We start from the raw sequence: 21731 nt of genomic DNA, 5'->3' as shown, positions 1-21731 counted from the left end.
ATATATATATACACACACACACATACACACACACACACACACACACACACACACACACACACACACACACACACACACACACACACATATATATATATATATATATATATATATATATATATATATGCCTTAAGTTGGCCTATCCTTTTTGAGAAAATCAAGCAACGTCTCTGTAAGTTATTGTCAAAGGTACCAATGCCACATAATGGGTGAGAATGAAATCTGACTGCTAGTGCTTAGAAGCCAGCCCAGCTTGTGCAGGGATCTCATTCACAAAATGGCCATTCCTAGGAAGCCAGGCTCAGAAATACCCTGTTACCTTCCGTGAAACAGGCTTCAGGCTCAAGAGCTTCTTCGGGTTCAATCTCTGCCTGCTCCCCCTCTCCTGGCAGGGCAACATCCACAGTACTGCCTTCAGATGAGCTGGTGGCATTTATCTTCTGGAAATAAAAACCACACAGAAAAGTTTGCATTTTTTTCCTTTCCCCTATAAGTTTATCATCGCTCAAAGACCATACTGATGGAGGTCTCTACTCAATTTTACAGTAATCGTCCAAAGCAGTAAATAATTTAACATGAATATTGCTCCTGCATTTATGTTTACTCACCAGAAATGCTGCTGACAAACATCTCTATCTGGCAATTCATATTTCATAAATAATATCACCATATTGTAAAGAAAAATATGCAACAATATCAATTATATCCCTCCTAATGAAACCAGACACTTGATAGCTACCTTCAGGACTGCTGAATACTACAGAAGAAAATGACAGAATGATAGAAAATGGCATGTTGTCCAACTGTTCCTTGCTAATTTCACAGAAAAACAAACAAACAGAAAATTAGCAAATTAAGTTCCTGATATCATTAATATATTAATACCCACATATTATCAAATTATAGGCTGTTGAGCTATAGTCTGAAAATCTAGCATAAATATAATCCTTAAACCTTGTTGCCAAAATAGATTAATTCAGCTGCATGGGGCGGGGGGGAATCTAACAACAGCATGTCTTTGCACATCATTTTTAGCACATGGACTTTGTTTGTGCAACTGCAGGTGTGAAGTGCCCTGTGGAACGCATCACTTTTTGAAATATCTAGGCCACAATCTTTTCTAACTTATGGAAATGCTGAATTACCCGGAGTTCTGGAAAAGACTGGAGCAATAATAAGAGAAATTCTGAAGATACAGATTGGAAGAACAAGACAAATTCTGAGCTTGAAGACAGCAATTAAAAATTGAAATTGACAATTTTATTCCTGGATCTGTATATGTTGTGTCTTATGTGTCAATCAAGACTGTGGATGAGTTCCATTGGCTGAGAAATGGGGAGTGTTCAGGCGGGAAACAGTTCATGTTCTGATTGGTTGCTGATTTGACAGGAGCTATATAAATAGCTGTCAAACTGGAGAGTTCTGTTCTGTCATTCCAGCTGGTTCCTATTAAATGGTTCTTGTTGCATTGATCTTCGCCTCAGTCAGTTATTCCTTCTCACAGAATATGCAAAACTGGCGATGTGGATGGGATTTTAATTTCCTCAGCCACCGTGACTAGCGCCATAAGTCTCCGCCTCAAAAAAATGTCGGCTGTACCTAGTTTCGCACCGTTCAGCGCAGAGAAAGAATTCTGGGAACCATTTATTGAGCTATTTGAGTGCTTCATAATCGCTAATGATCTTACTGAGGTGAATAGTGACAGGAAGAAGGGATTCTTTCTTAGTGCCTGTGGGCTGGATATGTTTGGCACAGCCAGTGCGCTGTTGGCTCCTATGCCAGTGAGTACAGTGCTGTGGGAGCTGTTGTTGACTAAATTAAAAAATCACTATGCGCCAACCCGAGGAGATTCCGAGGAGACATGCCTTTAGACCAGGGGTTCTCAACCTGTGGGTTGCAACCCCTTTGGGGTTTGAACGACCCTTTCACAGGGGTTGCCTAAGACCATCCATCTCCACCGGCGTCGCCCATGCTCAGGAGCGCGTCCTGAAGTGCAGGTCATGAAGAATGCCAGGTGGCAAAGCAGCCTCCTCCCGGCTCCGGGCGCAACTCAGATGCCACCCCGCCCGGTCTCCATGCCAGGGAAAGGCCGAGGAGCTGAAGGGGGAGACAGGTTCTTCTGGGTGGCAGATCAACCTCGGCTCCGATGGACATCTGAAGCGAGCGCAGTAGGCAGTGCCGCTTCAGCCCAGCCGCCTGCACAGGGGCTTGAAGGCACCCGGAGAGCAGGACACCGGCAGGGTAGTCGGGCCACCTGCTTCAGCCAGTGGGATGGGCTCTCATCCAGGCAGGCACATGCCGGGATTCAAGCTGCCTTGGGCCTGGACGCTGCCTTTGCTGCCCCCAGTCCTGTCCTGTGGGCTAAACTGAACTCAGAAACTTTTTGGCCCCCAGGAAGGGCTGGCAGGAGAGGCCGGAGGGGAGGACAGGCCCCGCCCACCCATTCCTTCCATGTAGCTTAAGCCTCCATTTAAAATCCCATTTAAAGGGCAACTTCTTAATCTGTGTTAAATTGATTGCTCGCACGAATTAACCGCTACGCAGTTCCATGCCTGGTTGTAACGATTCTTAAGAAAGAAAGAAAGAAAGAAAGAAAGAAAGAAAGAAAGAAAGAAAGAAAGAAAGAAAGAAAGAAAGAAAGAAAGAAAGGGGAGGGAAGAATGGAAGGAAAGAAAGAAAGAAAAGGGAAGGAGAGAGGAATGGAAAGAAAGAAAGAAAGAAAGAAAGAAAGAGAAAGAAAGAAAGAAAGAAAGAAAGAAAGAAAGAAAGAAAGAAAGAAAGAAAGAGGTGGGTGGGTGGGTGGGTAATGGAATGTAAAAAAAGTTAACTTAATAAAGTGAAACTCGTGTAAACCACGAACTGCTACTGGAGGCAGGCAGGGAGGTCGTTTTATCCTGGAAAATCCCAACCTGGCTGATCTTCTCCCAAACCAAGATTGGCAGATTAATCACTATACTTTAATTATGTTCAATTTGTAATAATGAAAATACATCCTGCATATCAGATATTTACATTACGATTCATAACAGTAGCAAAATTACAGTTATGAAGTAGCAACGAAAATAATTTTATGGTTAGGGGTAACCAGAACATGAGGAACTGTATTAAAGGGTCGTGGCATTGGAAAGGTTGAGAACCACTGCTTTAGACAAGGTATACAAAGAGAGGGAGAATTGATAAGCCAATACGTGGCATTGCTACGCAAAGAAGCAATCAATTGCCAGTTCCCTGAATTAGAGGACGCACTAGTGGAGCAATTTTTGTGTGGCATTAGGGACCTGCAACTACAACGGAGGCTATTGGCTAAATCTGAGCTCACCCTCCAAATTGCAGTAGATGAGGCAAGGGCCACTGAAATGGCCGAAAGATCTACGGCCCAGATCCAGTGTTACATGGCGGCTGCCACCTCAGGGCCCCAATCAGCTGTGGTCAACCAGCAAGAAAGTCCTGAAGGGGAGTTATTTGATGACTACGATGAGATTGCCCACCTGAAAACCAGAGCGACAGGAACTGGATGGCCCGCCAAATTTCCCCAGAATGGTTGCCTAAGTTGCGGTGGCAACCACAATAGATCAATTTGCCGTTTTAAAACAGCCACCTGCTGCCGCTGTGGGGAAAAAGGCCATTTGGCGAACGTATGCCAGGCTATCCTGCCTGGGCCCGGCCAAGCAAGTGATGCCTATCCAGAAAGGAATAATGCTGGGCAACCCGGCACCCTAGAGCATTCTGTGCCATGGTGGACGACGACCCCCCCTCCCAAGAAGTGTGGGATGTGCGTTCCACAGGAAATTAAAAAATAATTCCTCACGGTGCAGATTGAATGTTCTCCATGCAAAATGGAAATCGATACCTGTTCAACTAAAACCATTATCTCCTGGTCCACTCTGAAACAGCTGATGCCAGCCATTGCTAAAGATTCTTTATTTCCTTACAGCTGCCGTCTCTGCGATTATCAAGGCAACTCAATTCCAGTGTTCGGAAAGGTCTCGGTGTTGATAGAGCACAATGAGTTCTGAAGTCACCTGCCGCTAATTGTGGTGGCCAATCCACTGGCTAGCCTTTTGGGCATTGACTGGTTTGAGCCCCTGGGCCTGACTATTGCGGGCATCCACGCATCGACTGTTTCTGATGACTTTGATGAACTATCCAAAGAGTTTGCAGATGTGTTTGAGGGGGACACTTGGTAATTATAAGGGCACCCCTATTACACTAAATTTAGACCCTACTGTTGCGCCAATTCACTTAAAAGCTCAGAGAGTTCTTTTCGCGCTTAGGGCAAAAGTGGAGGCAGAATTAAATAAGTTGATCAGCCAAGGAATCCTGGAACCCGTTGATCATTCACAGTGGGAGACCCCTATAGTCACCCCTGTGAAGGTCGACGAGTCCATCAGGATCTGCATTGATTACAAGTCAACTTTGAATAAGGCCTTACAATCTAATCCGTACCCTGTTCCAGTAGTGCAACATTTACTGCATTCATTGGGACAGGGACAGATTTTGCAAAATTGGACATGCACAGGCTTATCAACAGTTACCTGTTGATGAGTCTACTGCCAATGCCCAAACCATTGTAACCCACAAGGGAGCCTTCAGATGCCGTAGACTCCAGTTTAGAGTCTGCGTGGCTCCTGGCATATTCCAATGTTTAATGGAGCGCCTGCTCCAAGGGCTTGATGACGACATACTGCTGGCTGCTAAAGATAAAGCAGATCTTGTCATCAAATTACGAGCCGTTTTGCTTTGCTTCAGAGAAGCAGGGTTGTGTCTTAAGAAGAGTAAGTGTCAATTGGGGGTACCCCCAGTGGAATTTCTAGGATTCTTGATTGATGCTAAGGGAATCCACCCCACGCCTGCTAAGGTACTATACTATTTAAGAACCAGGAGTAATAGAATTCAATTCCCTCATGTTTTATTTGGCAGTTAATATGTGTTGCTTCAATCCTCCTTTTACTGAATAAAAACTAGTTCTTATTTATATATCCCTATGACTTAATATTTTCCCCCTCACCCCTCCTCCCCCTTTGGCAAATTGGAAAACCTGTGGACTTGAGTTCTCACACACTGTTTGGGAACAGTTAGTACTTTGTTCTTATATTCATCCCAGAACTGGGAGACCAAGGTGTGCAAAGAAAATGGGGCTATATGAATGCTTCCAAACTAAAGTCATACCACATTCTTGGGTTTGAGGAGTTTTAGTGAAAGGATTAATACAGACATGTTACATGAAGAAGGTACAATTTCTGCAAGCTAAGGACTATATTTAGTCTTTGGGTGATATGCCATGGAGATACATTCCAAAGAGTAATGCATGGAATCAGGATAAAAATTAAGTTTGATTCAATATATTACTTATATTTTCCAGACATGCATTTAAGAATTGTTGATGTTGCATTAAGATTGTGATTTGGTCACAACTTTCAGATTGCATTTGTGAACCAGATAAACGCCTTGGAATCTCAGCTTATTCACCTCTGGTTAACCAGATTTTAATGCAATGTTGCACCTTTTTTTTCTAGCAAATCTGTTTTCCTTCTAACTATGGTAAGGTGGTGCCAAGCATACTCACAGACCTTCTGGCTAAAGTATTTTAAAGAATCCTTGGTGCTCTTTGGGCTTGGTTGTTTGCTTGGAGATGTTTCATTATCCAATTAGGTACCATCATTAAGGTGAATGAGTTTGGGATTTGCTTTCCATTTATATTATACATTGGCTTGCCCTGCCAGTTTTGGAAGGGTTGTAGTTTGCTCCCTGGAAGTTTCTTGATAAGGGCATTGTTTTCTGCTTTATTGTTTGCCTGGTATTAATTCATGTTTATCTTGGTGTCCGCTACTAAAGAGGATATAGTCTTTGTTTCTTTAGCTTTTTGATTGTCTCTTTTGAATGGTGTGTAAATATGCTTTATTTCTATGCGTCTATTGATGGCTAAAGTCAACACCCAGATAAGCAGGAATCTTTTTGATGTTTATATTTTATGTTTTGTAGAAATGGATATATTTTTCTGCCATAATTTCTGGGAAACTTTAGGATTTTTTTTTTTTAATGTTACGGGAGCATTTGATCCGCCAGCATGCGCAGCTACAGCTATGTGGAAGAGATGCTCAACGTTTTTTTCCCATGCTCTTTCCCCAACTGCATTGTACTCAACATTTTAATAGCAATACAGTATTGTTTTATTTTCGGAACAATAAAATATCCTGTTCATTTCTTAATACACTATATTTCTTTAGTGATCCACTTTTTAAATGTTAATTCCTTTCTATTAATAAATTTTTCAGCTGATACTGTTGAGGACATTTTCAAAAGATGATGAAGAAATACCAGTACGGTAATAGTACCGATGCCCTAGACCTGGATATGCCTCCAAATAATAAATGCTATTTATATTATTTAGACATACTATATGCCTCATATTTAAAATCTACAAACATCTCAATTTAGTTTTCCAGTTGAGATGTACCAGAAGAGAAGTACATTTAATCATTTAAAAAAGTTGCAGTTTACTCTCTTCCCCTTCTACCTTTGCAATCAGGATATCTGTTTTTGTTTTTAAACAAACCACCATTTCCACTGACATCCATATTGATTAAAAATTTGCTTTTTAAACTTATGGTTGGTGAAGATGAGTCAAAATCAAAGTACAGCAATAGACTTATACACCGCTTCATAGTGCTTTTACAGGCCTCTCTAAGCGGTTTACAAAGTCAGCATATTGCCCCCAACAATCTGGGTCTTCATTTTACCCACCTCTGAAGGATGGAAGGCTGAGTCAATCCTGAGCCTGGTGAGATTAGAACTGCCAAATTGCCTGCAGTATTGCACTCTAACCACTGCACCACCGTGGCTCTCTAATCTCCAAGTATGTTTTCTAATTATATCTGATTCCAAAACCCGAGACAAAATAAATCATGTTTCCCTAAATTAGTGTTGTAGAATGTAGTCAGGAGTCAAAGGAGAGAGCAGCTCTTTCCCAGAGGGCACAAAGACCAGAGAACTTGGAATGTCCAATAGGCAAGAAGAGAGCAAAGTTGGATTCTCCCTAGTAATTCAGAGAGTAGATCCATAGTTATTGCAGATAATTGGGTTAGTCTGGCAACATTCTGTTTATAGACAAACAACCATAAAGGAACAACTCAGAAATAACTCCGTGCCTTGTTTTTGGTTCTTTAGGCCTAAGAACTAGGATGGCACAAGGAATTGATCTTCGCTCAAAGTATGGGCTTTTGCTAGTTATCTTTTAAAGTTTAGGAAATCAAGAAAGATAGCTGAAGGGGGTCTTGAGTTGCAGCAACCGATTTATGACATGGGGAGCAATAATTCATAATACATGTGAACTGGACTTTTTCATTTTCTCCAGTGGGAAATAATATCAGCAATATCAGACCTATTGTAATATACCTCATTATTCTCACCTACAATGCAATTTGTAGTATGTCAGAAGTTAAGATCCTGAAAATAGAACAATATTTTTATAAAGGAAAAAGGGAAAACTCTAACTCACAGGAAATACCTGAATCCAAAGGCCCACATACATAGAGTAATCAAGGAATTAAGGAATTAAGGGAGGGAGGGAGGGAGAGAAGGAAGGAAGGAAGGAAGGAAGGAAGGAAGGAAGGAAGGAAGGAAGGAAGGGTTCAGGATAAGATTGTCTCTTATTATAAGATACTCAAACCCTTCTGCATAAAATATTAAAAGTTTAAGAAAAGTTATCCAACTATTCTCTATGACACACAACTCTGCATATATAAGGAAGAAACATCTTAATTATCTTCAAGAGTACACTGGAAGGCATTTGTTTAATAGGCAGCATTCCCAAGACCTGGATCAGCAAAACAACATGCTGGATTAGAGCAGAAGCCTGTGCAATATTAGTGAAACTGTGCCAAGACAGAGAGAAATCCAACTTCACTTTTTTTTTTAAAAAAAAAGATGCTTTACGAACGTTACATAACACAGGTGCAGTCAAAATCGGCATAGATAGCAATGGGACATCCATTTTAAAGATCTCTCTTGGATTTTAGAGAAACTCTTTTTTTTTTGCCCATATCTGTTTGCCCAGGTAAGGCCAATTCACACAAGCTTTGCCCCACAGCATGTTAAGAGAGCCCATTTCTATTATTAAAGCATTCACTTCGGACCCAGTCTTGCTCTCATTTTATTTTTGCTTTATGTTACCTCAATGGGAGCAGGAGCAGGTTATTTTACAAATGTTAAAGCTTTACAAACCACTTTATGAGTCAAATGACATTCAAATAAACAAAGGGATTCAGCCATTATAAATTATTAGGAATAAGTCATCTCGTACTGTTTGAGTATTCTAAATTGCTTCATGACTTGACAAACCTGCAGGAAACAGTTACCCTCGTTCTTCGCATTTCAGCCCCGTCCCTTGACTATTTTTAAGATTTTGAATTGATTTCTGAGCAAGACAAAAAGTTTCTCACTTTTTATTAAATATTGTTCCTTATCTCTGAAGCAAGTGAAACACTTAATTAGTAGCCTGCATATAACATGTATATAACTGCATACACCAAGTCTAAAAAAAGAGAAAACCCTAGCCACTGTTAAAAGTCCATAAGGCTGAGACTAGCACTTTCTATGAAAATAAGAGTTAATCACTTTGCTTGTTCAAATCTAGACATTACAAAAGCAATTTTCTTGCTCTATTCTAGAGTATCTCACTATATAACCATTATCTGTTTTGTCTCTCTTAATGGTACACAGAGGGAAACTTTCAAATGATGGACCAGTTGTAAACTGGGGAATATAGCCAGAGGATGAAAAAGCACCATGGACAATCTTGTAGGAGATGAAATTAGTCTGGCTCAAAATGTAAAGAGCAGTTTTTCATATTCAGGGGGAATATGCTAGTATGAGCTGGTTATTACTGAATCACATAAATATGTTTTAAAGCTTCTGTATCACACAGAATTAAATTCTGAATAATTTAAGTTCTCCTTTTAGACCATTAACCTATTTATCAATAGTTTTAAATGTTGGTACTTATGCAGTAGCTCGTAACTACTGCCTTCTTAAAATAACTTTTATTTCTTTAATGTTAAAAGCATGACATTCAGAAAAACAAGTAGGATAGAAACATCTGTTTCCCTAGCAATGGCCACTGCCAAACTGAACTGAACAATTTACTGTAATCTTTTTTTAGCAATAAAAAATATCTTACACAAAACAGTAAATGTCACTCAGGCGCTACCTGTATTGCTTCTTTAGCAAAAGAAAAGAAATATAATTGGAATTTTTAAATTATAAAATACATTTTGTATGTATTTAAATTACAGCTTGCTACTTACTGCACTCTACCAACACTGAAATGCATATCAATGCTAGGGTTAATTCATGAATCTTTGTTCTAAGCAGCAGTTTCATAAAACAGTGAAACATTCTTTTTTTAATTTTCTGTATAGAATGTGCACCAGTTGACATCACACATGAAAATCCAAAATACTCAGACAAATACTGGGGGAGAAAGATATTAGAAGTAGGAAGGCTTGCTGCATAAAAATAGAAATTAGAAAAGCGAATAAGCAAACAGAATACAATTAAACTAGTAATTTGAAATTGTTTCTCCAAAGTCCACCTGTGTTAATTGTATAAATAATTACACAACACATTTATAAGGGCTGAATCAAAAAGGGGTTGTTTTCATTGCTTTAAAAATGCTGCATGCTCTGTTTTTTCCCCCTCTTGACCTTTGAAAGAGTTAACATTCTCATCAATTTAATCTACTTTTCAACACCTCTAAGACATGCAGTAGCTGTTCAAAAGAGTTGATAATAAAACGTAATCTAGAGAAATCGTTAGCGGGATCGAAATGTATGTAAAGGTTGCCAATCTTGCCTGACCATGCTGTGATGAGTCATGAGACTCAGCGGAGAGTAGCTGTATGTCTGAACTATCTTGCGATGAATAGGGAAGGAAACACAGCTCAATATAGCATGCAGGCCAGTCAATATCCAGAAATTGATTATGTATAGCTTGCTTAGATAACCTGTTAGGAGGTGTGATAGGTTGAATCTACCTGGTTAAAAAGCAACAGAGCTGCATTCTTGATTGCTCCAGCTTGATTTTACCCCTGTGAGAAGTAAGAAGGGCAGGCAATGAAGTTCATGACACAGTACCTCACATCTTTTGCTCTGGCTTTGAAGCATCTTCAGAAAAGTTAAACAAAAAAAGCAGGAGGAGAACCTAAAGATGTAATCATAAAGCTAGGGAAAAGAGAGATCGAATGCCTGTGGCCCTAATGACATTTTAAATCAGCTTTCTCCAAACTGGTGGCTTACAGACATTTTATATTATGAGTTCCATCATCTCCAAAAGACTTGCCGGGTTTTGCTGTAGCCCAATTGTTCTGTGGACAACTGGGTTGGCGAAGGCATCAATATTATTGGAATAAAATAAAGCATGAGGAACGAGTGATACTTTATCACTGGGGTTATGCCACATAACTGCTTTTATTTGTTTGTTTGTTTGTCTGCTAATGATGCTCCCAATTCATTAGTAATCCTTGAGCAATGAGGAAAGTTTTCTCAATTTATACTCCCTCCCTCCTCCATTCTAAAGTAGAACAGTGGTCTTTGGCTTGACCTCATCCACACTGAAGAAAAAGAACTTGGCTCACCACCAGAACCAGGAGCTGCTGGAGATCATTCATTGGGAGGGACCCATTGTGGCCACAGTCAACAAACCAGACTGACTTCTCCTGCTTGAATCTGGAGGACCTTTTGCTCCTTCTATGTTCTACCATTCTGGTATGGTATCAACAATGGTGGCGCCAGGAAAAGGTTGTGTGACAGGGAAATTACTGCAATCTAATCTAAATAATTCTTCAAAGTAGAATCTAAACAGCAAGTGATTATTGGAACAAAACTTAACTATATCTGTCTCTAGAATGGAATTATTCCATTATCACAAAAAACACATACATTTTCAGAAATGTCTTTTCTTCCCTTTCTTCACATCTCTTTTACCAGTGAATATTCTAATGGGCTACCACTGAAATTAATTTAAACTTTATAAGAAATTGCTCAAAAATTAAGTTCATTCCCTCACTTTGGTTTTTATAAGGAAGCTTCACCTAGTCTTTGTTTTACTACTCTTCCTAATTAGCAGAACCACCAAATTAATAGATGCACCAAAGAAAAATATAATAAAAACGTATTTTCTTTGAGGAAGAAATATAGGACCTTTGAGAAGGGAAATATGTAAAATCCCTTACAATTAGGTCATTCCCAGTTTGGAACTTTAACAGAAATGTAAGAAAATGACTTTCTTCAAGATGAAAGTATTTCTTTAACTATAAACAAATAAAAAGAGGATTGAACATTTTTTTCTTTCCTTGGAAATCTAGAAATTATTTCTTTCTTCCAATTCAGTGGGAAAGCTGGCCTTGCACAGTGTTAAGTTATTTACTGTATGTGCTAAAATAAGGCTACAATTCTAGTATATTTATCTAGAAGTAAGACTGAACAAATATTGTATTATAGGTAGTCCTCAACTTACGAACACAATTGAGTCCAAAATGTCTGTTGTTAAGTGAGACATTTGTTAAGTGAGTTTTTTCCCATTTTACCGCCTTTCTTGCCATGATTGTTAAGCGAATCGCTGCGGTTGATAAGTTACTAATCCGGTTGTTAAGTGAGTCTTGCTTCCCTGTTGACTTTGCTTGTCAGTAGGTTGCAAAAGGGGATCAATCATGTGACCTTGGGACACAGCAACTGTCATAAATATGAACTAGTTGCCAAATGTCTGAATTTTGGTCACATGATCATGGGGATATTGGAAAGGTCATAACTGTGAAAAACGGTCACAAGTCACTTTTTTCAGTGCCTTTGCAATTTTGAATGGTCACAATGAACTAAATCACAGTGAACTAAAACTAGTCTTGTAAATCGAAGACTACCTGTACTAACTTCTAAGAAAACATGCTTGGAATTTGGCTTATTACCTCTCACGTTCCAAGAAATAAATTGTTAATACACAAATGTTTATACTTTATTGTTGTTTTATTTCTACTGTGTACTCCTTATTTCTTGCGTGTTCATCACACTCATGCTACTGACTGCATTGTTCTGCAGAGATATTCACTCAATTCTGCCCTGTTCTTCTGGCTTCTACTTTACTCTCTAAAATAGTTCATATGATTTAGGAAAAATCACAATAATTCTTACTGTGGTTAGAAAAATGTAGAAAATTAACCTCCACCACCATCACCGCAAAATTCCAGAAATATTCAAATACAAGTCTGATCCAAACATACTGTTATTTACTGTTCTTTCTGGATTGCATTGGGTGGAAAGTGAAACCTGAAATTTTGAGGTATTTAGATCTGAAGCATTTCTTCCAAACTATTTTTGAAACATGCATGGTAGATCCTATGGAACCTTTTTCAGTAAATAATGAAAGTAAGTCAACAGTTTTCTCAAATCCCAAATAGCTAACATGTATGTGCTTGAATTTTTTTCTCAACCATTTTTGCAGGAGGGTAAAATATTCCATACACAAGAAAACAAATGGTAAAAAAATCTGAATTCTTCATATCTTGAATCTTTGATAATACAATTTTAACTAAAACTAAAAATACTAAGAATGAATGAAAATGACTAAAGTGCTTTTACTTCCCCACCCCTCCCCAAAAATACAGAACTTCTTTTCTAGCATGGCTGAGGGTTCTCCAGAATAACATCCTATTATACTTACTATAATGTAATCCCTACTTAAGGAGACAAGCAGAAGGGTATTGGAAAGCCTAAAATGAAGGGGAATGCGGTCTTTAAAATTGATATACAAATCCTGGATCATCGAAGAAAGGAAAGATCAGCTCTGGCTTCATTGTTAAACACCTAAAAATCATAGCAGCCAAATGGAATTTACTATAGAGAGATGGCCTATGAATGAACACAAAGATAAAATGAAGACTAGTTCAAAAAGAATCTAATAGTTAATCTCTTAGGCCATAGTTGTAGCTCATCTCTATTGCTAAATAAAATAAGGGAGACCTTGTTGTGTTTGAATTGTAAAAATGGCAATAGGCTATTTTGTCTGTGTGTGTGTGTGTGTGTGTGTGTGTGTGTGTGTGTGTGTGTGTGTGTGTGTCTGTGAATAGTTCAATAGTTCTCCTTCCAGAACTGTGCTCAGAGTAGCCAGCAATCTATCATGGTTGCTTTGATCTAAGTTACAGTTGTGGATTAATGGAGATACACTCCACTGACTCTATAATCTCTTCTTCTTTGTCTAATGGTTTGTTTTGACTCCTTAAGGCTGCCTAGATAAACCCATGCAGCTTTCATACTAACCTTTTTAGAAATGGTTTGTCATTGCTGTCTTCCTAGGTCTGAGAGAGAACCACGGGCTCAGACGCTCAAAAGGCTTGTATTCAAGAAGAGACTAGAATGCACTAGTTCCTGGCCTATGAACACTACACCAATCTGGTTCCATATTACACAGAACAAACCAAACACCAGCGGTACGGTATAAGTTACCGTATTTTTCGGAGTATAAGACACACTCCCCACCCAAAAGTGGGTGAAAATTTCTATAATTTCTTATAGACCGAATATGGGTCTGTTTTTGGCCTCCGAGTCCTGAACCTTCTGCATTTTGTGTTTTCACCCTCCCCAGCCCCTAGAAGCACTCTGCAGGCCAAAAAGTGGGCATGTTTTTGGCAAAAACAGGATGCCCGGGGGGTTCGGGAGGACAAAAATGGACCTGTTTTTGACCTGCAAAGTGCTTTTGGGAGCCGGGGAGGGCAAAAACGGGACACAAGGAGGCCAGAAACTGTTCTTTTTCTTGTTTTCCTCCTCTAAATCTAGCTGCATTTTATGGTCTGAAAAATACAGCAAATACCAATTTATAACAAAACGAATTCATCATTATTTTAAAAAAATGATTAGTTTTTTATTTAAAAAGACAACTATGTTAACCTTTTAAACTATGTCATAAATAAGAATAATTCAACATAACATATTTAAAATATTTTTGTGTCACTATTTTTCTGCTTAATAGTATATGTATATTATAAATATAAGAAGGCCTACCTCTTTGCTTCCTTCCAGCTCAGATTCACTGCTAAATTCTTCTGTGTTTATATTTTCAAAATCTGACTCTCCCACTGCGATTGGTACAGTTACAGTAAGGCCTGGATTGTTTATAAATGACAGGTAATCATTCTCATCAATAATATATTTTTCCACACTGCTGCCTGTTCCTAAACCACTGGTCGTTCCATTTCCATCTCTCAGATAATTAACATCCTTAGTTATTTCAGCCATGGTGTGGTTGGAAATGTAGACATCTTTCTTGTGGTTTAGTTCTTCAAGGACTTTGATATCGTCTATAGCTTTCTGCTTTCTAACTGTGCCTTTTTGGACAATTTCTCCCAATTTTTTCTTAATGTAATCTATTCCTTTCTGAATCCTCGCCACAGCAATCTGGAGATTGTTCGTCTCATTATCATCATCAGTAGCAGCAAGATTGTCTGAACTGAAGGAGCTCAGGAGCAAGGCTAGAAACAGGTTTAATACCTAAAAGACAAAGAAGGAAAGCATCAAATGCAGATGAGTTTTTTTTAAATATAAAAGTAAGTTTTATAGCAAGAAAAAATGACAACCATGGAAAAGGAACCTTGCTTATGAAAGAGGTTCAAATATTCTTTCTTAGTCTTCTATACTGTATTCATCAGCCGGAATGAATAATGGTCTGAGAGGTGTTAGTTCATCAGTACGTTATATCAGGAAAAACAGAGGTGAGGTACAGAATACTATGAGCTACTTCAGTTCCAGACCTCCATTATTTGCTGTGTTTAAATGTATTCATCAGCAACATCCCAAAGGGCCAGTCTCACCTTCATGGTTAGCAGAAATCAGAAATGGAGTGAACTGTGACATTTATCTTAATTCTTAATTCTTAATTCTCCAAAACCTCATCAAATACCACTCACTCATCACGAAATCTCCAGAACTGTAAAGCCTACAAACTTGAAATTCAGGACATATGTTCCTCTTGGCTTTTAGGTGTTCGCTAAGAAAGGATTTTTCAAAATGACCATCAGATCATCAGTATTTCTTATACAGTATTATGTTAACACACATCAATGCTAAGGAGTTAGATATTCTACTCACCCTCCTCACCTGAAAGGAACTCTGTTGCCTGCCAGTTGCCTTATATGGGTGTGGCCAGCACATGACTCATACAGCTTGCGGGCTGGGAATTTAGACATTCTACTCCCCCTCCCCACATGAAAAGAAATCTGTTCCAACTGCCAGTTGCCTTATATTAACACACTCTGATACTAAAGAGTTACATATCCTATATTAATTTTCAATCTTTAAGTGTCAATTTATCAAACCTGATCACATAGTTTTGTAGCGAAGCACGGGTATCCAGCTAGTAAAATAAATAAATGAAACATACACACCAATTTTCGGTGGGTTAAAAAATAGAACACCCAAAGTTCTGGTCTCCTTGCTTTGTGCTATAATATTTTTAATAAAAACATTAAATTCATATGCTACCCAATTCCCAGTGAATTTGGGTGGTTTATGATTGGAACATAGTTTTGTTGTGTTAGTTTTAACCTGGGAAACATTAAAAATATGACACCTCTTAATCAGTACATTCCATTCTGAGGACCTCACTATATATACCCTAGTCTGCAGAACAGTAATTAGAATCAATACACTCCACATATTTATTGATGTTCCTATTCTGCTTTGATTTGTGTATTCTTTTATTAATACTATTAACACAGTACTATACATAAAATATCTAGTTGGTCCTTATGCAACAAAGTTTGATCTAATCAAACAAAGCAGTTTCATTCTTATCTGTTTTATTTTCCCAATTTCTCTAAATAGGCAAAATCTTATATAGGGCAGTCATGTTTTTTAAACAAAGTTTTAAAGCATCCAGAAAAAGGAACTGCTGTCATATAGTCAAGAGCTCCCTTTTGATCTTTTAGCTGTTTCTGGCTCTTAATGAGACAAGTTGTTTTCACACTGTGTGATGGCTTGCTTCTTTTGCTATCGGAATGATTTTTAGGAGATCATTCAAACAAAACTCCTGTGGTCAGTCAGCCAGTATATTTGAAAGCTAAATCAAGCAAATGTGAAAAAAGCGTTAGCTACAGGTCGTCCTCAACTTACAACAGTTCATTTAGTGACCGTTTGAAGTTATGACCTTTGCAACATCTCCATTTTGATCACATGATCAAAATTCAAATGCTTGGCAATTGACTCATATTTATGACAGTTGCAGTATCCTGATATTATGTGGTCACCTTTTGCAAACTTCTGACAAGCAAAGTCAATGGGGACGTTCACTTAACAACCTTGTTAATAAATTAACAAATGCAGTTAACTGTGGCAAGAAAGGTCGTAAAATGGGGCAAATGTCACTTAACAAATGTCTCAATTAGCAACAGAAATTTTGGGCTCAATTGTGGTTTTAAGTCGAGGACTACCTGTACCCTATATGAAGGCAAAGTTAAACATGTACATAATTAAAGTCAACTAATTAAATGGAGGATGAAAGCATGTCTATGTTCCTGCCTTATGTTCACCTTTAATTTTAAAACAGTTAACAAATTAATAGGCTCTTCATCTAGGCTACCGCTTAAGAAGTTTTCATAAGTAATGAATATTGCACTCTTTTGTAGGTAATAGCAGAAATAGTCCCAATAAATGCTGTAATGTATAAATATATTGCAGATTTCAGTTGATGCATGCCCTTACTTCCTTACTTCGTTTAACTCTTGCTGGTGCATGTGTGTGTGTTGACACAATTTCAAGTTTATCATCACAAAATATTTCTTCCAAACTGCTGCCTACTGTTTTGTTCTGATGCAGGACGACGGTGGATTCAGTAAAGTCAGACTGCATTGGGTCAATACTTTCTTTAATTTTGGAAGAACAACTTGAAGAGAGCATTGCAGGGTGAGTACCCAGTTCTGATTCTCTTCCTTCCATGTTTTTGCATACTGCAGAGAAAAGTCCATTTTCTCCCCAGGAGCTAATTTATGCTTTCAATAATCAGTTATGCTAAATGCATTCACATCGAGGGGGGTTGTGTAAAGCCTAAGAAGAAATTAAACCAATCTTCAGTCTAGTGACTTTTCTATTGATAACACACAGTTAGTGTCTTGGATATAAAAATGCAGAGCACTCACCACTAAATTTCCAATCACCATGACCAACATGAAAACAATAAGGCACATGGTTTGGCCTGCAACCTCCATACAGTCCCACATGGTTTCTATCCATTCTCCGCAAAGAACTCGGAACACGATCAAGAAAGAGTGGAAAAAATCATTCATGTGCCAGCGAGGGAGTTCACAATCTTCTGCGATCTTGCACACACATTCCTTGTAGCTTTTACCAAAGAGCTGCATACCAACCACAGCAAAAATGAAGACAATGATGGCCAGGACCAAAGTCAGATTTCCCAAAGCACCAACAGAGTTGCCAATAATTTTGATCAGCATATTTAACGTTGGCCAGGATTTTGCTAATTTGAAAACACGAAGCTGAAAACCAGAAGTAAAGAAACACAATTATTAATATTCAAAATTATTTGGGGATATCTTTTACACCAGCAGCCCCCAACTTTTTGGGACCAGGGACCGGTTCTGTGGAGAGAGGTTTTTCCACAGACCAGAGGGGGTGTGGTTTTGCATGCTCCCTGCATCCCATGGATGGGGCTTTGCTTGTTTGTGTGGACCCGTTGCCACGGCATGCGTGGACCAGCATGCCACGGACTGGTTGGGGACCCCTGTTTTACATCACAATTTAGAAAAAGAAATATTAGAGGAAGAAAGAACTATGCTGCTTCGTAATGTCCTCACTCCCAAAGTGAGTTTACTATTTAAGCCCAATATTTTCCAAGTGTCACTCAAGATTCAAAACAGCATTTAGGTTATTAAACAGTGTTTATTAAAACACACAATAAAGAAAAAACAGAAAAATGTTTAGAGAAAAAGGAATAGTATTAAAGTATACATATGAACCAAGAAACAATAATTGGAGTAATTCTTAAATGGAGACTGAAGATCAGGGAAAGGATTTAGGTAAGGAACTCCTTTAAAATAAAACAAAATGCACTATTTTCTCTCTATTATGTCACCTAGAAATCACCATACATTCAATTCTTTCCTGCATCTTAAGAAATGATGTTCCATAATCCTGGAAATAAGGGACGTGGTGGCTCAGTGGCTAAGACGCTAAGCTTGTTGATCAGAAAGGTCGGCAGTTCAGCATTTTGAATTCCCTAGTGCCGCGTAATGGAGTGAACTCCTGTTACTTGTCCCAGCTTCTGCCAACCTAGCAGTTTGAAAGCACGTAAAAAATGCAAGTAGAAAAACAGGAACCACCTTTGGTGGGAAGGTAACAGTGTTCCGTGCCCCTTTGGTGTTTAGTCATGCCAGCCACATGACCACAGAGACATATTCAGACAGCGCTGGATTTTCGGCTTTGAAACGGAGATGAGCACCATCCCCTAGTGCTTGGGAACAACTAGCACATATGTGCAAGGGGAACCTTTACCTTTAATCCTGGAATTGGCTTAAATTCCTTCTTTATTCCCAAACAGCCACGCTACTCCAGCAAAATCTTCCTTCACTATTGTACAGTACTCAATGGGATATAATCACGTTACCACTGATAGAGAAAATCAGTCCATAGGCCAAACATAGGCATGATCCGATGCTCCTACTACTAGAAGTGCCCACTACTTACTTAAATACATTTGATGAAATATAAGCCAAAGATCAGTAAGAGGTGATTTCTTGAAATCTGAGAGCAATATTTAGAAACATATTTTAATTTACGCTGAAATAGGGAAGGTAGTTCTCATGTTATTTCTTATTTTTAAGAGGGGCATTTGCATAATAACATAAACTGTACTTAAACAAGTGTATGGAGCTATTGATCAATTAATCTCAGCCATTGTTTCTGAAGTTCATAGATCAAGATTTTTGTTCAGTTTCTTGTTTTTACCAGATACAGAAATTAAAATTCATTTTTCAAAAACATTTGCATTCTTCTAGCATTGTTTTGAGCTACTCTGAACATTATCTAGGTTCAAAAACCATATTAAAATTAATAATTGTAAACTATGAAAACTCCTTTTGCTTGAATAATGGCTGCTTCAGATTTCCTTTTTTATTATTAATGGTTGTAGGAGCACTTTTTGATCTTTTTAAGGGACATTATAAGTTTTTTTCAGTCTCTGGAATATGACTACAGTGCATGGTTTCTAGGAGCATACTGTACCTAGCCGAGATTAGAAACTGTTCATTAGCATCCTTAAATTCAGTTGACCATTGAGATATCATTATAAGCTTTACAAAATAATTTTTGAAACAGTAGTATAAAGACAAACATTCAAGAGTTTTACAGTTCATTGTGACTATGCTGATATTGTTTGTGAATTATAAAGGCATGGAATTTGGTTTAAAAAATATATATATTTCTTGATATATTTACCAATCTGAAGGATCTTAGAACAGACAACCCTTCCACATTTGCAAGACCCAACTCCATCAAACTCAGGCTGACTATGATGCCATCGAAAATATTCCAGCCTTCTTGGAAATAATAATAAGGATCCATGGCAATTATTTTGAGGATCATCTCTGCAGTGAAGATCCCAGTGAAAACCTATATGCAAACATCAGTTTAAGTATGATTTATGATGTTTTGAAATTAAAGCAAGTACTTCATGCAAGAAACATTTTTTAATATTGAAGCAGAACATTAGTACATCTAGATCGGTATTCAGAGTTGTGGCCTTGTATGAAAATATGCTAAATATAAAATCCAAGTTCTTTGGCACAGAAAGCATCTATTCTTCCACTAAACTATAATTCCTCCTGATAGAAAATGCAGATACAGCTTGCTATAGAGGTATAGCATCGCAGAGATACTAATACACAGGTTTAAATGCTTTCAAATTATATACATTTGCTAATAGAGAACTCTTTTCTTAAGCATTGCATATCTATGTACTGTATCTCACATTCCAAGGGCATTATGCTTAACATCCTTGGAATGGGAGAGTAGAAAATGGGAGACCCAACCCAACCTTTCCTAAAGGTTTGTGGTAATCTGCTTTGAACTCTGAAGATATAAACAGGATGGATGGAAGGAGAGAAAGAGAGACAGGGAGAGATAAAGAGAGAAGGGGTCTGAGTTCTAGGCCAGTTGGATGAGTTTAAACCAGTTGTACTGTCTCATCCCAACCCACCTCACAGGGTTATAGTTGTGGGGAAAACAGGAAGAGGGAGGAATATTAGCTGTGTTCTCTGCATTGCATTTTATATATAGAAAAGTAGGTTAAAAATGTACACTCCCGCCCACAGCATATATTCATCCTTTTTTAAAATTGTAATTTCTGCAGAGATTTTAGATGATGAAGAAATAATTTATTAGATTAAATAAATTTCTTATTTAATTTCTTATTTAAAAAAAGCACTTGGTTTAATATGATTTGTTTTAAATTTTATAGAAGTAAACCATCATACTTCACTGTAATGTTCGTTGAATAAAAAGAAATATATTTATTATAGTCAATGACTGTAATAAACAACTCATTCCAACCAGTTCACTGGCGACCTTCCTCATTTATCAGCTTGAAGACTCAAATTCCTAAAGCTCCCATTGACACTTTCACAACATCTGCCCAACAACTTTAACATAGATTCCCAATGGAAAGCCAAATGGGTTGCTGAACACCTAGACATAGAAATATAAATTACCCCACGAAAAAAGTGCCAGGCTTTGAACTACCGCACCAACAATGGACAATTTTCTGTATATATTAAAATCCCTCTCTCTCTCTCTCTCTCTCTCTCTCTCTCTCTCTCTCTCTCTCTCTCTCTGTGTGTGTGTGTGTGTGTGTGTGTGTGTGTGTGTGTGTGTGAAATTGCCTTGAGCAACTTCAACCAAACTTGGTACAGATTACTCTCTGGAAACAAATACTATGGGGGTAAGACACCCCTAACACCCTTCGGTGTGTGTGTTCTGTTAAGATACAGCCTGTTGTGCCTTAAAATGACTTCTACTGTCAAGTGCTGTGGAACGCCTTGAGTAATTTCAATCAAACGTGGTACAAATTACTCTCTGGAAACAAATACTGTGGGGGGTAGGACACCCCTAACACCCTTTGGGGTGTATGTTCTGTTCAGATACAGCCTGTTGTGCCTTAAAATGGGTTCTACCATATTGCCTTAAAATGACTACTGTCAAGTACACTGGAGTTGCCATGGTAACGGCTTCACAGTACTCCACAAGGGGGCTCCCTCTGTTAAGGGGGAAAATCCAACATTAGAAATTGTGGCGACGTTCATGGAAGGAAGGTTGGGATAAATAAATACCCAGGCAGCGCAGTTATCAGCTAGTCCTGAATAAGAATATCACCCCACATGGCATCTGCCTGGACTCGCTATCTAAATGCGGCATACTATCCTCCTCTAAGTGTGACTTCAGGGTCCCATGTCAAACTGAAGATCCCATTGCTACTGGCTGTAAGCTGAGGCCATATACCAGTCCAGTATCTGATTTTTAAAATATAAGCAATGCTGTGCTTCAGTGGTTAGATGATCTACACATTCGTATTTGAACACAGGTGTCTGTGCATGCGCAAAACATTAAAAAAGAAGAAAAGTTAAATTTGTGCAATTACAATTGTTCTGCACATGCGCAGCACTGAAAATCAAGATGGCGGCC

The 21731-nt window shown here is 38.3% G+C and overlaps 1 protein-coding gene across 3 annotated transcripts in view; it reads right to left on the bottom strand.

Moving 5' to 3' along the window:
• The window catches only part of LOC106551485 (sodium channel protein type 3 subunit alpha), a 90722-nt gene that overhangs the window by 18037 nt on the left and 50954 nt on the right, over positions 1-21731 (bottom strand). For all 3 annotated transcript variants that reach the window (XM_087717666.1, XM_087712160.1, NM_001314072.1), the window contains 4 exon segments: positions 19491-19664; positions 17177-17533; positions 14049-14534; positions 320-440 (listed from right to left, as the gene is read on the bottom strand). In XM_087717666.1, the coding sequence (XP_087573792.1) occupies positions 320-440; positions 14049-14534; positions 17177-17533; positions 19491-19664 (1138 nt within the window).

Source organism: Thamnophis sirtalis, unplaced genomic scaffold (assembly GCF_051295495.1).
Source record: "Thamnophis sirtalis isolate CommonGarterSnake01/CBP01778 unplaced genomic scaffold, rThaSir2_p1.2 scaffold_1, whole genome shotgun sequence".
Classification (NCBI taxonomy): Eukaryota; Metazoa; Chordata; class Lepidosauria; order Squamata; family Natricidae; genus Thamnophis; species Thamnophis sirtalis.
This window is presented reverse-complemented; position numbering and strand designations above follow the sequence as displayed.